This window comes from Macaca thibetana, chromosome 4, assembly GCF_024542745.1.
Source record: "Macaca thibetana thibetana isolate TM-01 chromosome 4, ASM2454274v1, whole genome shotgun sequence".
Lineage (NCBI taxonomy): Eukaryota > Metazoa > Chordata > Mammalia > Primates > Cercopithecidae > Macaca > Macaca thibetana.
The window spans coordinates 53,754,910-53,770,604 of NC_065581.1; the positions used below are offsets into that span (position 1 = coordinate 53,754,910).

The window sequence follows — 15,695 nt, forward strand, 5'->3', positions numbered from 1 at the left end:
CGAAAGTTCTTTAAGGATTCATCTTTTTTTTTTTTTTTAATAAGATCTGATAAGCCCTAAAAGTTTGCCTTTTTTTTTTTCCTGTAACATGTTTGTAGAATAGCCATTGAGTCCATCTAGCCTCAACCACACTTATATTTTGTTGTATTATAAAATGCCCTTCGTGTTTTGTTTTTTTTTTTTTAAGTCTGCATCACTTGAAACTTCCTGGTTTTCTAACTTCGCCTTCATCCAATCCTCTTTGTAAGTCTGATCATCTTTAAGGTTTACCTTCAGTAAAAATAGAAAGCTCAGACTTTTTTCTAGCACCCTTCACTACACATTTGCATATATTGATAGATGATTTGTGAACCCTAAGATGTTTTGAAAGTAGGTATTTTCCTCTCTGAAGGTAGGCTGATAAGGCAAATCTGTTAGAAAACCCTTGGCAAGTAAAACCTCAGATGACATCTGTAGATTTGGTTTTTATCCAGTTAGAATAAATTAAGGTTAAAGAACATATTACGTTAAGATTTTTGAAATCATTTGAAAGTTTTCACTAACTCATAAAATCTCTACTTTACAATAAAATTAGTTAAATCTCAACACCTGTATCCAAAAATTCTAATTCTTTCTGGATGATAATTACTGAAGCTTTTTTCTTTGAAAAACTGGTATGGTATTCCTTTGTAAGGCAGGAGAAATTCATCACATTTAAAAATGTATCACATGTTGAATAAGCTTTAGGTGACTTTTTGTAAAGCAAATTTGAAAATGCTATGAAAAATCAGTTCTAAACTATACACTTATAGACTGAGGCACTTAATTTATTCACCTTCCTTTTTTCAGCATTGAAGATAATGATGATGATAGCAAAATGGCAGATCTCTTGTCCTACTTCCAGCAGCAACTCACATTTCAGGAGTCTGTGCTCAAACTGTGTCAGCCTGAGCTTGAGAGCAGTCAGACTCATATATCAGGTGTGAATACTTGTTTTTTATAACTCAGTGAGAAATATCTTAACCTTAAAGATTTCCAAATTTATAAGGTCAGATAATTTGCCAGGTAACTGCTGCTTTAGTTCAGAATATGATGGAAGATCTAGTTATAATTATCATTTGCATATACTATTAAGCTGTTTTGTGGTTTTGTTTTGTATTTTTTTGGGACAGAGTCTCACCCTGTCACCCACGCTGGAGTGCAATGGTGCAATCTTGGCTCACTGCAACCTCTGCCTTCCGGGTTCAAGCGGTTCCTGCCTCAGCCTCCCAAGTAGCTGGGATTACAGGCGTGTGCCACCACGCCCTGCTAATTTTTTGTATCTTTAGTAAAGACAGGGTTTCACTATGTTGGCCAGGCTGGTCTCGAACTCCTGACTTCATGATCCGCCGGCCTCGGCCTCTGAAAGTGCTGGGATTACAGGCATGAGGCACCACACCCAACCCACTAGTAAGCTGTTTTAAAATCTAAAGCAGAACAGTTTGTAATGCTGTTGTTTAAGGTTGCCATACCTTTTTCAGTAAAGATCTAACAGGGTAAGTCTGAGTTGTTGAGGTAGCCCTAAGAAAACTGGAGGAATACTGGTATCATGAAGCATTTCAACCATGTTGGACAATTGTCCTAAGACAGGCTGAATGTTTAGAAATTAATGTATTTTTGGCTGGGCATGGTGGCTCATGCCTCACCTGTAATCTCAGCACTTTGGGAGGCTGAGGTGGGAGGATCACTTGAGGCCAGGAGTTCAAGACAAGCCTGGCCAACATGGTGAAACCCCACCTCTACTAAAAATACAAAAATTAGCTGGGCGTGGTGGCGCATACTGGTAGTCCCAGCTACTTGGGAGGCTGAGGCCGAGAATTACTTGAACCCAGGAGGCAGAGGCTGCAGTGACCTGAGATTGCGCCACTGTACTCCAGCCTGGGCAACACAGCAAGACTCTGTCTCAAAACAAAAAGAAAGAAATTAATGTATTTTTAATATGTTAAATATGGTTTGGCTCGGGGCTTTTTCAGAGGAGGACAATTGAAAGTTTTCAAGGAGATGAAAATAACTTTAGTGTTAATAGATGCAATATGGATCACGCAGTAGATTATTTTTGTAAAACATTTAATATATCTGGTATGAGGGAAAATAGTGTTTTATAAAAAGTAGTTTTAGATCTATACTGAAAAAACAAAGATATTTATGTCTTGATGTTAAGAACCATTCATTATTATTATTGAGTAACTAAATACACTCATGCTTCAGCTCTGAGCAATACAGAGGGTGTCATTTATAAATTTCTAGGAAGGTATAAATGTACTGGGAATGTGGTTGTGCCAACAGAATGACATACAGAAGAGTCGCTGAAGGCTGATTTTCTTTTGCAGTGCTGCCAATGGAGGTCTTGATGTACATCTTCCGATGGGTGGTGTCCAGTGACTTGGACCTCAGATCATTGGAGCAGTTGTCACTGGTATGCAGAGGATTCTACATCTGTGCCAGGTACTAAGTTTTGTTTTTGTTTTTTAAACAACTCAGGCAACGGTGAAAAGAAAGATGCTCCTTTGCCAGTTTTGATAAAATTACTTGATTGGTATTCTGAGTTAAAGCTTAGAATAAACAAGTTTTGCTAAGCTGTACTTAATTTTCTCAAATAACTTAGAATTTAAAGGCTAGAATATGCTGGGTTTCTAGGGTATAGAATAATATATAGGACAGATGTAGTAACCCATACTGCTTCCATAGGGTTTGCATGCCAGCCTAACTGATTTGGGAAAAAGAATTATATTAGAAAAATATATTCAAGTCATCTTTATAGTAACTGTAAATCCATTGTGGTAATGGTTTAGAATAAAACAGCACTCGAATTTTCTTGTGGCTCATTAAAAGTTATTCTATATTTTGAAAATTTGTCTATGTGTGGGAAAGGACTTTATTCAATAAATGGTGCTGAGATAACTGGCTAGCCATGTGCAGAAGGTAGAAACTGGATTCTTTCTTTACACAATACACAGAAATCAAATCAAGATGGATTAAAGACTTAAATGTAAAACCTAAAACTATAAAAACCCTTAGGCCAAGGCGGACAGATCACCTGAGGTCAGGAGTTTGAGATCAGCCTGGCCAACATGGTGAAACCCCATCTCTACTAAAAATACAAAAATTAGCTGGGCGTGGTGGCATGAGTCTGTAGTTCCTGCTACTTGGGAGGCTAAGGTAGGAGAGTTGCTTGAACCCAGGAGATGGAGATTGCAGTTGTGCCAGCAACTGGGTGTGTCCAGCCTGGGGGACAGAGCAAGACCCTGTCTCAAAAAAAAAAAAAAGAATAAATAAAATTTATAAGGAACTTAAATTCACAAGCAAAAAACAACCCCATTAAAAAGTGGGCAGGCCGGGCGCAGTGGCTCAAGCCTGTAATCCCAGCACTTTGGGAGGCCGAGACGGGTGGATCACGAGGTCAGGAGATCGAGACCATCCTGGCTAACACAGTGAAACCCCGTCTCTACTAAAAAATACAAAAAAAACAAAAATTAGCCAGGTGAGATGGCGGGCACCTGTAGTCCCAGCTGCTCGGGAGGCTGAGGCAGGAGAATGGCGTGAACCTGGGAGGCAGAGCTTGCAGTGAACCCAGATCGCGCCACTGCACTCTAGCCTGGGCAACAGACCGAGACTCCATCTCAAAAAAAAAAAAAAGAGTGGGCAAAGGACGTGAACACTTTTCAAAAGTTATATATGTGACAAACAAGTGTGTGAAAGAATTCTCAGCATCACTAATCATTAGAGAAATGCAAATCAAAATCACAATGAGATATCATCTCGCACCAGTCAGAATGGCTATTATTAAAAATAAACAGATGCTGGTGAGGCTGCTGAGAGAAGGCAACACTTCTGTGCTGTTGGTGGGAATGTAAACTAGTTCAGTCACTGTAAAAGCAAGTTTGGTGATTCCTCAAAGAACTTAAAAGAGAAACTACCGGCCAGCCGCGGTGGCTAACACCTGTAATCCCAGCACTTTGGGAGGCCAAGGCAGGGAGGATCATGAGGTCACGAGATCAAGACCATCCTGGCTAACACGGTGAAACTCCGTCTCTACTAAAAATACAAAAAAATAGCCAGGCCTGGCGGCATACGCCTGCTAGTCCCAGCGGCTGATGAAGCGGAGGCATGAACCCGGGAGGCGGAGCTTGCAGTGAGCCGAGATAGCGCCACTACACTCTAGCCTGGGCAACAGAGTGACACTCCGTCTCAAAAAAAAAAAAAAGGAGAGAAACTACCATTTGACCCCAGCCATCCCATTATTTTATATACCCAAAGAAATATAAATCATTCTGCCATAAAGACACATGCACACGTATGTTCGTTGCAGCACCATTCACAATAGGCTGACCTGGACTCAGCCTAAACGCCCATCAGCAGTAGACAGGATAAAGAAAATGTGGTACATGCATGCCAGGGAATACTACAAACCCATAAAAAAGAATGAGATAACTTTTGCAGACCGGATGTGGTGGCTCATATGTGTGATCCCAGCACTTTGGGAAGCCAAGGTGGGAGGATCAGTTGAGCTCAGGAGTTTGAGACCAGCCTGGGCAACATGGTGAAACCCCGTCTGTACAAAAAATATGAAAGTTAGCTGGGCATGGGGGCGTGCGCCTATAGTCCCAGTTACTTAGGGGACTGAGGTGGGAGGATTGCTTGAGCCAGGAGGTCGAGGCTGCAGTGAGTTGAGCCATGTTCATGCCACTGCATTCCAACCTGACAAAGTGAGACCTTGTCTCAAAAAAAGAGATAATATTCTTTGCAGCAACGTAGATGAAGCTAGGGGCCATTATCCTAAGTGAATTAACATAGGGATAGAAAACCAAACACCGCATGTTCTCACTTATAAGTGGGAACTAAATGTCTAGGCACACATTGACACAAACAAGCGAACAATAGATACTGGGGCCTACTTGAGGGTGGAGGGTGAGAGGAGTGTGAGGATCAGAAATACCTATTGGGTACTATGCTTATTGCCTGGATGACAAAATAACATATACACTAAACCCCCATGACACACAATTGATCCATAGAACCAGCCTGCACATGTACTCCCGAAACTAAAACGTTAAAAAAAAATTTTTTTGCTATGCAAAGAATAATTCTAGTTTAATATAAGGTCATTTGAGACTAGTCTGTCATGGACACCTTATATAAAAATATATACTTAGTCCTTATATAGAATTTTTAAAAATAACTTTTGTTCTTAAAATTCAGATGCATTATTTTTAAATTAATTCCATTTGGAATCTTGTAGTTTTCATAAAATGTTTGAATTTCTTGAAGACTCTTTTTCACAATTCTGTGTGCTGTCTATTTAACAAGTACCTATTAAACACCTAGTGGATTACCACTAGGGTCTCTAGCACTGTTGTGTCAACCTAAGTAACAAGCAGAGAGACTCTATAAAAGAAATTTATTTGAGAATAATACATTGCAATGGGAATACACATGCCATATTAAACTATTCAGGGAAACAAAGGTTTTTAAAGGAAAAAATGAGGATTACATAATTGTTTTGAAGTAATCCTTGACTACAAAGATCAGTAACAAGGGTGACGCCAGTCTGAGATTGGACAGGCAGTTTCTTGGGCAGATGTCCTTGCAGCAAAAATATTTTTTGTGTAAGGTTGTGATGGCCTTTGTGCAAAGTTGTGTTTTTTATAGTCTTTTTTGTTAACCATACTTATTATAGAAGCCTGAGAACCTTCTCTTCATGGCCTTCTGCAGCTCTCTTTGTAAGGGTTTTCTTAACATTAGTGACTCCATTTTTATTTTAACAACTTTCACATTTTCCCCTTTTGATCAGTATCTTTCTCTGATCAGTCATACTGTAGTTAGGTTTTGACATCCCATAGTACCAGGATAGACGGATCCTGGTTGCTAATCTCATCCCATGTTGGAGAGAAAGATTAACGACTAGGAGTCCGTGTCAAAACCCTTTTAAGCTGCATTTGGGCAAGAAGGGACGTTTGAAGGGAATGACTCTCAGGCTGTGTCTACCTGGATTCCATTATTAAGTTTGATTTTTGTCTGTTCCATAGTCTTTTGTTACTCAGAATGCTGGGCCAGCATTATTGTTAGGTGTGATACTTCTGCAGAAATTTAACAAGTAACAGATACAAAGTTAATAGTAATATATAATTCCAATTTGCATAATGGTTTTGAGCCATGAACCTAGGCTTAAAAACGACTAATTGAGTAGATCAGTGACCACAGGGGATTAGGTGAGACCATGTAATCATGCGATCTGTTTTCTTATTTTGTGTACATGGGTCTCAGCTTTATCAGAGGGATTTATCTAGGTACAGCATGTAGTACTAGTGATAGCACAGATATTTTCTTTTTTAACCAATGAATACTAAAGGATTTCTTGGGTTAGGTTCTGTTAAGTTACCAGCAGAAGCTATTGATTATGAAATTTCAATTACACCATTATCCTGTGAAGTGAAAAAAGTAGCATTAAATGGGGGTAAAAGTCTTATTATGAAATGGTTCTGGTGTCATGGGAAAAGCTGTCTACAGCTTTCACAAAAACATCAGCTTCTCCTCCTAATTTATGTTTGAATGTCTCTGGTCATGATATTGTTGTGTGGCTCATAGATCAGGCATGAGACTTGTTTCTTAAACTTTGAATAGTTTCAGCTTATAGGGCTTTAGGAGCAGAAGTTTTTGTTTTTAGTTGGAGTGTTGTGGTCCAATCCTGAAGGAAACTAGGAGAATTCATGAAACAGTCCAGTGTACGTGTGGATAACAACAGGTATATTGTAGTTTTTTTTTTTAAGAAATTTTTTTCCTACATTGATCATATAGGAATTTCAGATTTAAAAATCTCTTGAGGTTAGGAAGTCAAAGACAGGTAGACTTTAGACTTCACTTAGGGTCTTAAGGTTCTTGGGCCTGCTGGGACGTGACAGGTTTTACTCAGGATAAGGCTGAGAACTCTTGAAGCCAGATGTTTTATGCACATTCTTAAATATGGCATTTTCAGTCAAAGCCTTGGTAACATAACTAATGTTTCTAATTGTATCCTCATATAAAGAGAGTAGATTTTTATTGAACTTATATAAATAAAAATAATATGAATAGTTTCTGAATTTTGGAGAAATCAAGTAGGGAGAAAAAGCAAATGGTTCCACCTTTGTTCACCAAAGTCTACTAACATCATAAAGACATTCTCTTCCTAATTTACATCAATTTTATGTAATTTTTTGTTTTGCTGCTTGATCTTTATTAGCAGTTCTATGAACTCATGAATTTATTAGAGTTCTGGAAATTTTTATTTAGTCCATTGATCTTAAAGTTACCAGAAATCTTTGTTCAAGAGTACTGCTAGAGTCTTTTCCATGAACAGCAGCTTTGGACTGTAGCTGATTGCAAATGTTTTTAGGGAATTCAAAATAATAATTGTGATGACAAAAACTTAGAATAGCCATGTAAAATTTGGTGAAAGTTCTCAGTTGACAAGGAAATGTAGTTATTTTTAGTACATGTAGCATTTTAAGATAACCAGAATCATGACTGACAGTGTCACATCAGGACTATCAGACTTTTATATAAATTTCATCAAATCTTTAGAATACTCACATTAATAACATCTATACAAATACAACTTTAGAAAATTTTTGATATAATAGAAATTTATAACTAATAGCATACTAGATTTTTATGAGTTTACATAGTTTTTGAAACATTTATATCAATAACATACCCATACATGTAACTGAAAGAAGATCTAATACTTATTATTTAGCAGTGCCTCCTATACAATTTACCAAGTGAGGTTAATCATTTGATATATCTACAGGATGAGAGATACATTCTTTGAGGCTCTCCAGGATCCCAACTAGAAAATCCCCAAAGTTGGCTGGGTGTGGTGGCTCACACCTGTCATCCCAGCACTTTGGGAGGACGAGGCAGACGGATTACCTGAGGTCAGGAGTTCGAGACGAGCCTGACGAACATGGAGAAGCCCCTTCTTTACTAAAAACACAAAATTAGCTGGGCGTAGTGGTGCATGCCTGTAATCCCAGCTACTCGGGAGGCTGAGGCAGGAGAATTGCTTGAACCTAGCAGAGGTTGCAGTGAGCTGAGACCGCGCCATTGCACTCCAGCCTAAGCAACAAGAGCGAAAATCCATCTCAAAAAAAAAAGAAAATCTCAAAGTTATTTTTAGATTGGAAGGCCTTAATTTAGGATCTTGATTCTGGGGAAACCTGCCAGAGATGTCAAAGGTTCAAAACATTTGATCAAAACAAAATTGCAGGCTACTGTGAAGTTACTCATTTAACCATACTGATAATCAAAAGATCTTAAAAGCAATGCAGAAAGTTACATGGATGTAAAAGCCTTAATCCTTTTAAAGCTCAGTTTTCCTAAGTAACCAAAAACCTAATAAAACACAGGTGTTATATTGATAAAACATTAAATTTTTTTTTAGGCCAGTTGCCAAGAAGGTAAAGAAATATCTTTTGTAGGGTATTTGCTTCTCCTTGTGGGAAACCTATTTAGGTAACTTGGAAGTTAAACCTGATAAAAAGGGTACTTGAATTTAATTAGGGACAGGAAGTGTCCATGGTTACGTATCTACATTAGAGAGGAATATAAACGAGAAAACTAGTAACTTGCTCTCAAATAGCATAGGAAGTTTCCTGGTTACATGGAATAATTCAGATACTATGTAAAGCCAAAAGTACAGAATCAAGTTATGTTGGAGGAAAACATTGCTCTTAAACTAAACATTTCAGGCCGGACATGGTCACTCCTTAAACTAAACATTTCAGGCCGGACATGGTCACTCATGCCTGTAATCCCAGCACTTTGGGAGGCCAAGGTGGGAGGATTGCTTCAGCTCAGGAGTTCAAGACCAACCTAGACAACATCTCTACTAAAACAAAAAAATTACCCAGGTGTGATGGTGCACGCCTAGCTACTTGGGAGGCTGAGGCAGGAAGATGGCTGGAGCCTGGCTGCAGTGAGCTATGATCACGCCACAACAGCCTGAGTGATGGAGTGAGACCCTGTCTCAAAAAAAAAAAAAAACAGGTGCAGTGGCTCACACCTATAATCCTAGCAATTTGGGAGGCTGATGTGGATTGATGGGTTGGGCCCAGGAGTTCGAGACCAGCCTGAGCAACATGGTGAAACCCCATGTCTAGGATAAAATAGAAAAATTAGCTGGACATGGTTTGTGTACCTGCGGTCCCAGCTGCTCAGGAGGCTGAAGCAGGAGGATCACCCGAGCCCAGGAGTTCAAGACTGCAATAAACCATGATCATGCCACTGCACTCCAGCCAAGATGACAGAGTGAAAGCGTATCTCAAAAAAAAAAAGATAAACATTTCAGTGTCAGGCTATTAACAGCAGAGTGAGAACTGGAGGGAAAAAATTAAGTGGAGCTGACAAAAAGGTTGAAGGAGAGAGTTATCACCCTAGCCAAGCAAAAAGATACACTTTTTCAAGGGTAGAAAGAACAGAAGGCAATGGTGTATGACCTGCAAATCATGTGCAGGAGGGGTACAGCCAAAGTTGAACTTCTGATATAAATCTGAGAAGTTTCAGAAAGAACAATTTTACCTTGAGAAGTGAAATTACCATTCTGAGTGAAAAAGACAGCATTTCCAACCTGGAACTAGGGAAATTAATTAGATCCCAGGAAGAAATAGAAACTGTGGTTTTGCAGATGGCTGTTCAACAGATTTTAGAATTTAAAATCAAAACCTCTTTCAGTTTTATTAATACTAAGAGCAAATTAAAATTAAGAAAACCTTATTGTTCTAACAGAGGACCAAGCTTTTTAGTTTTGTATTAGTGTATTTATAATAGCAAAGCTCAATCTTTAGAAAGACTTGTAAACAATTCTCTTCAATTATAGCCAACTTGACCACACACAAAATCTTTTATGAACCTTATCACAGCTTACATTGATGACATGCTTGGACTTTCTGCTCTGTTGTATACCTTCCTCTTTCTTAACCAGTCATTTTACTTTAGGACAAAAATCTACGATACAAGATTCTTTTGTGTACAAAATTATTCTCTCTTTCACCTTTTTTTTTAACCAAAAATATATCTTTGTAACTTTCTTCACATCTCTCTCTCCTACTGACTGATTTGTTTCTTATTCCATATTTTGAAATAGGCTTTAAATAACCTTCGAATTAATTCTTCTTTATTTAATCTTGGCTAACATGTCATAAGCAGTGAGTTTTATCTCAACATGAATGGAAAAGTCAGCAGATTTCAAAGTATAAAGAAAAAAAGAACTTAGATCAAATATATTCTATAGTTGCAGGTTTTTGAATGATGATAATTTGAGCTGTAAATTTTTCTTGATGTAATTTTGCTCATCAGTTTAAAAATGTGCACAAGAATAGGCTGTAAGATGTAGTCTGCTGGAATCCCAGAAAACCTGGCATGTTTTAACATTTGAGAATCCCATTCTGTTCTTACTACTCTCTTGAGAGGAAAGAAAATTCTGCAAATCCTGTCAGGGAAAGTCAGGAGTTTAGACCTGTGCTTTAGGTGGTGGTGACTGCCCTAGTGGTTTGTCTTTTTTTTTTTTTCTTTTTTCTTTTGAGACAGTCTTACTCTGTCACCCAGGCTGCAGTACAGTGGCATGATCTTGGCTAATTGCAACTTCCACCTCCTGGGTTCAGGCGATTCTCCTGCCTCAGTCTCCCGAGAAGCTGAGATTACAGGCATGCACCACCACGCCTGGCTAATTTATGTATTTCTAGTAGAGACAGGATTTCACCATTTTGGCCAGGCTCGTCTCTAACTCCCAACCCCAGGTGATCCGCCCACCTCAGTCTCCCAAAGTGCAGGAATTACAGGTGTGAGCCACTGTGCCTGGCCCTAGTGGTTTTTAGTTAGCCATCTTGTGCCCACCATTCAGAATCTTTATTTTTGCTCATGGAAGATTTTCAGAAGCAGCAAGGGAAAAGAGTCAAACCAAATCAAAAGCCAAAATAAGGATGTTCACAAATATTTTAGCCCAGGCATTGCAGATCAAACAAAATATTAAACTGAGTACACAGAAAAAATCAAAAGTAAATTCACCAGAAGACGTGAACAGAATGTAAATTCTGTAGAAACCAAGAATACCCAATCTAAAAAGACATTTTTCTTTACACCAGAAAGGACTTACCAGGAAATACATAAAGTTTATCATCTCAAAAAGGGATGTATGGTCCTTTATTAAGGTGACCTCATCCAAACCAGATCCCAAATGATATCAAGAAGCCTCTACCAAAAGGAAGGAGGCTCAGCCTGAGAGAAAATTCACCAGGGCAGAAAAGGCAAGCCATGGAAGTAGAGTGCTCAGAGCACTCAAGTCAGTACTGCATACTGGTTCTAAGAATCTCTGACTCCTTCAGGTAATACTCTTTTCAGATCCCACTTCTGACACTTTGATATGTCAACCTAAATAACAAACCACCTAAATAACAAATTCCCAAAAATTATTTGGGATTACAGCATCACAATGGGAATACACATGCCATAGTAAACCATGTGCTTATTCAGGGAGGTAAAGGCAGGCAGGTTTTTAAAGGAAAAAATGAGAAGGATTACATAATTGTTTTGGAAATAATTATCCTTGGCTACAAAGATCATTAACAAGGGTAATGCCAGTTCAAGTTTGCACAGGCAGTTTGCTGGGCAGATGTCCTTGTAGAAGCATTTTTTGTATAAGGTTTAATGGCCTTTGTGCAGGGTTGTGTTTTTTGTAGTCTTTTTTGTTATCAGGCATACAAGCATGAGAACCTTATTTTCATGGCCTTTCCCAGCTCTGTCAGGATTTTCTTCACATTAGTGATTTCATTTTGATTTTGACAACTTTCATAGTTATTCCATTAACTTGTATTTGTATGTGAGAAAATACTATAAAGAAGGAATTGGGTTGGTCTGAGTGCAGTGGTCGTTTACATCTAATTGATCACAACCAGTTACAGATTTGTTTGTTCCTTCCCCACTCCCACTGCTTAACTTGCCTAGCCTAAAAACAAAAAAAGAATTGGTTAAGCAAATATTCAGGAATAAAACTTCATGTGTCATCATAAAAGTAATTGTTTAAAAGCAAACGTTTTAAATACACATTTTAACATAAATTTGAGAGGACTTATCGTTTTCAATCTGACACTGATAAGTAGTTTTTGCTTCATTTACTTATTTATGAATGAATGAACAAGACAAGGTCTTGTTCTGTCGCCCAGGCTGCAGTGCAGTGGCGCCATCATGGCTCACCGCAGCCTCAAACTCTTGGCCTCAAGCCACCCTCCTGCCTCAGCCTCCTGAGTAACTGGAATTACAGCCATGTGTCACCATGCCTGTTTAATTTTTTTTTTTTTTCGTTTTGTATTTTTCCCTGGTTAATTTTAAAAAAATTTTTTTAAGAGACAGGGTCTTGCTATATTGCCCAGGCTAGTTTTTGCATCTTTAAAACCGAATACTTAGCTGGGTGTGGTGGTGCACGTGCCTGTAGTCCTAGCTGTTCAAAAGGTTAAGGCAGGAGGATTATTTGAGCCTAGGAGTTCTGAGCTCTAGTGCACTATGCTGACTGGGTGTCCACATTAAGTTCAGCATCAGTGTAGTAAACTCCCAGGAGCTGGGAACCCCCAGGTTACCTAAGGAGGGGTGAACTAGCCCAGGTTAGAAATGCAGCAGGTCAGAACTCCCATGCTGATCAGTAGTGGGATCATACCTTTGAATAGTCTCTGCACTCCAGCATGGACAACATAGTGAGACCTCATCACTTTAAAAAAGCAAAATGAACAAACCCTGAATATTTTAAGTTAGAGATGGAGTTAAAAATATTTTTAGTTAAGCAGAATCATGTCAGTTTTGGGGGGGCGGGGTTTGTTTGTTTTGAGACGGAGTCTCACCCTGTCGCCTAGGCTGGAGTACAGTGGTGCAGTCGTGGCTCACTGCAACCTCCGTCTCCCAGGTTCAAGCAATTCTCCTGCCTTGGCCTCCTGAGTAGCTGGGACTATAGGCACCTGCCACCATGTCCGGCTAATTTTTGTATTTTTAGTAGAGAAGGGGTTTCACTATGCTGGCCAGGTTGGTCTCGACCTCCTGACCTCGTGATCCACCTGCCTCGGCCTCCTAAAGTGCTGGGATTACAGGCATGAGCCACCGTGCCCAGTCCCTGCACTAATTTTTTAAACAAAGTCCTGTTGGTGCTCCTTTCAAAATTTATCTCCTGTCTGACCATTTTACGGCTTCTGCAACAACCCTTCCGACTCAGCCACTGTTCTGTTTGGTTTGGGTTACATAGTGGCATCCTACCTGGTCTTCCTGTTTCCACTCTTATATCCCTAGAGCATATTCTCCACAAACCACCAGAGTGATCTTCTAAAATAAAAGCATAAATTATGTTCAGAACCCTCCAGTGGCATCCATCTCATGTAAATAACCACTCCTGCCTACATGATGCCACCTCACTTGCCCCAGCTGCCTCATTGTATAGTTCTCTCTGCACAATGCCCTATTTGCCACAGCTGTGTGCTCCTGCTGACCCTTGGGCGAGCCCACCAGTCACACTTCTGCGTGAGGGCCTTGCACGTGCTCTGACTGCTGCCTGAGATACTTATCCCCATCACTATGATCACCTTCCCAGAGAGGCATTTCCTGGCTTCCCTATCTGAGATAGCCTCTATTTCCTCATCAGCATCATTTCTGTCTGCTGACTCTACTTTGTCTGTTGGTTGATTTTTGCACTAAGCATACTACCAGAAGCTTTTCTCTCAATTTGCTTTCCCACAGTAAAAGAGCAGGGCCTTTGTCTTGTCCATTAGTTTCTCCTCAGAACAGTGCCTCCCAGGTGTTCAACAAATACTTGCTAAATAGAAGATGGCTGATAGCAAAATGATTTATGTCTATGTGTAGGGACTTGGTCTTTATTGACATTGTGCTTTTATTCCCTAGAGACCCTGAAATATGGCGTCTGGCCTGCTTGAAAGTTTGGGGCAGAAGCTGTATTAAACTTGTTCCATACACATCCTGGAGAGAGATGTTTTTAGAACGGCCTCGTGTTCGGTTTGATGGTAGGTTGGATTCTGTAGAACTCAGCAGAAATAGTGATCTGTAATGCTGATTTTGATAAATATGCCATTTCAATTTTCCATGATGAATGTGAGTACTGTAAGCATGTTTAAAGGAAACCACAGTAAAATAATGCTGGAAATGTCTTAATATTATAATTTTTAACTTTTTACAATTATTTTCATAGGAGTGTATATCAGTAAAACCACATATATTCGTCAAGGGGAACAGTCTCTTGATGGTTTCTATAGAGCCTGGCACCAAGTGGAATATTACAGGTACCACTGTAGTACACTGAGTGAGTGGAAAATTCTCTCTCTCCATGTATTAGTTAAATGGACATCTGTTCTTTGTTGCTTTTAATTGACCCACAAAATGGCTCTCAGTATTTTTATCTAGTACTACAATATAAGAATTGCACTCAAAAAACCAATAGGCTAATATAAATTACAGAATTTCTTCTGGCCTCTTTTAGATTTCTCCTTGTCTTTTGCCCTGGGTATATTTGCCTTTTCAAATACCTTGTGCTTTTATTCCATTTTATTGCTTGCCAAATATTACTGGCATTTAGGAAAAAAATAGACATGTTAACCATTGTGTGTGGATCTCACTTTGTTTGAAATTGTGCTTTGGAAAAAGCACAGAACTTTGATAAGACAATATTTGACTTTTATTCAATGAGTACAACTTAAAAGTTCGACAGTTTTCCCTGAGAAAGATGATAAAGTATCTTTGGTTCTTTGTTGCTGGACTAACAGGTAGTCAGTCATATTTGTTTTAATGTTTTAGCAGTTCTTTAGCCCATGGTATTTCAGTGTTGGTTTCATAGCTATGAATAGGTGTAGGTACTGATAGGTAAGGACATATTTTATACTTCGTGTGTGGGTTGTGTTTTGGTCTTCTTTTTCTTATTACATAGGTACATAAGATTCTTTCCTGACGGCCATGTGATGATGTTGACAACCCCTGAAGAGCCTCAGTCCATTGTTCCCCGTTTAAGAACTAGGAATACCAGGTAGTATTTTTTTTTTTTTAATGGCTTTCCATCCAGTCTACGTTTTATATGGTTGCTTGCAGATTAAAGTAACCCAGTGCTTCCTTCACTTAATACTGGATGATTTTAAAAGCAGTCATTCAGGGGCTTAGGAAAAATACCAATTTCTGGGCTTTTCCTTAGAAAATCTACTTCAGTAGGTCTTTGGAGCCTTGGAATTGAGGTTTACTCAATCTTAACTGATTCTTTTCAAGCAAGAATAAACACTGTTGTAATTTGTTACTTCTTAGATTACTTAAATCCACTTAATAACTGATTTAGATTCAATTTGTGGTTTTTTTAAGGACTGATGCAATTCTACTGGGTCACTATCGCTTGTCACAAGACACAGACAATCAGACCAAAGTATTTGCTGTAATAACTAAGAAAAAAGAAGAAGTGAGTATACGAGGTGGAATTAATAGTTTTCTTACCTTAATAGCCTATTCATCCAAGCATTCTCGATTAGAACGACAAAGAAACCCTGTCTGATTATTATAAAATGTATATTAACTTCTAGCAATCACTGAAGAAAGCTGGAGAGTTTTCTAAAATGTGGTTATTTTTTATTGGATCAGCTTGTTTTTTACCAGATAGTTTGTTTTTTATATATGAA

At 38.8% G+C, this 15,695-nt stretch overlaps 2 protein-coding genes across 3 annotated transcripts in view; one reads left to right on the top strand and one right to left on the bottom strand.

Moving 5' to 3' along the window:
- LOC126953691 (glutathione S-transferase A4) overlaps positions 1-15,695 on the bottom strand; it is a 277,827-nt gene that overhangs the window by 98,264 nt on the left and 163,868 nt on the right. The window lies entirely within an intron of this gene.
- FBXO9 (F-box protein 9) overlaps positions 1-15,695 on the top strand; it is a 37,301-nt gene that overhangs the window by 17,477 nt on the left and 4,129 nt on the right. For both annotated transcript variants that reach the window (XM_050789262.1, XM_050789261.1), the window contains 6 exons: positions 829-959; positions 2,349-2,463; positions 13,930-14,048; positions 14,234-14,324; positions 14,966-15,061; positions 15,385-15,478. In XM_050789262.1, the coding sequence (XP_050645219.1) occupies positions 829-959; positions 2,349-2,463; positions 13,930-14,048; positions 14,234-14,324; positions 14,966-15,061; positions 15,385-15,478 (646 nt within the window). The remainder of the gene's footprint in view (positions 1-828; positions 960-2,348; positions 2,464-13,929; positions 14,049-14,233; positions 14,325-14,965; positions 15,062-15,384; positions 15,479-15,695) is intronic.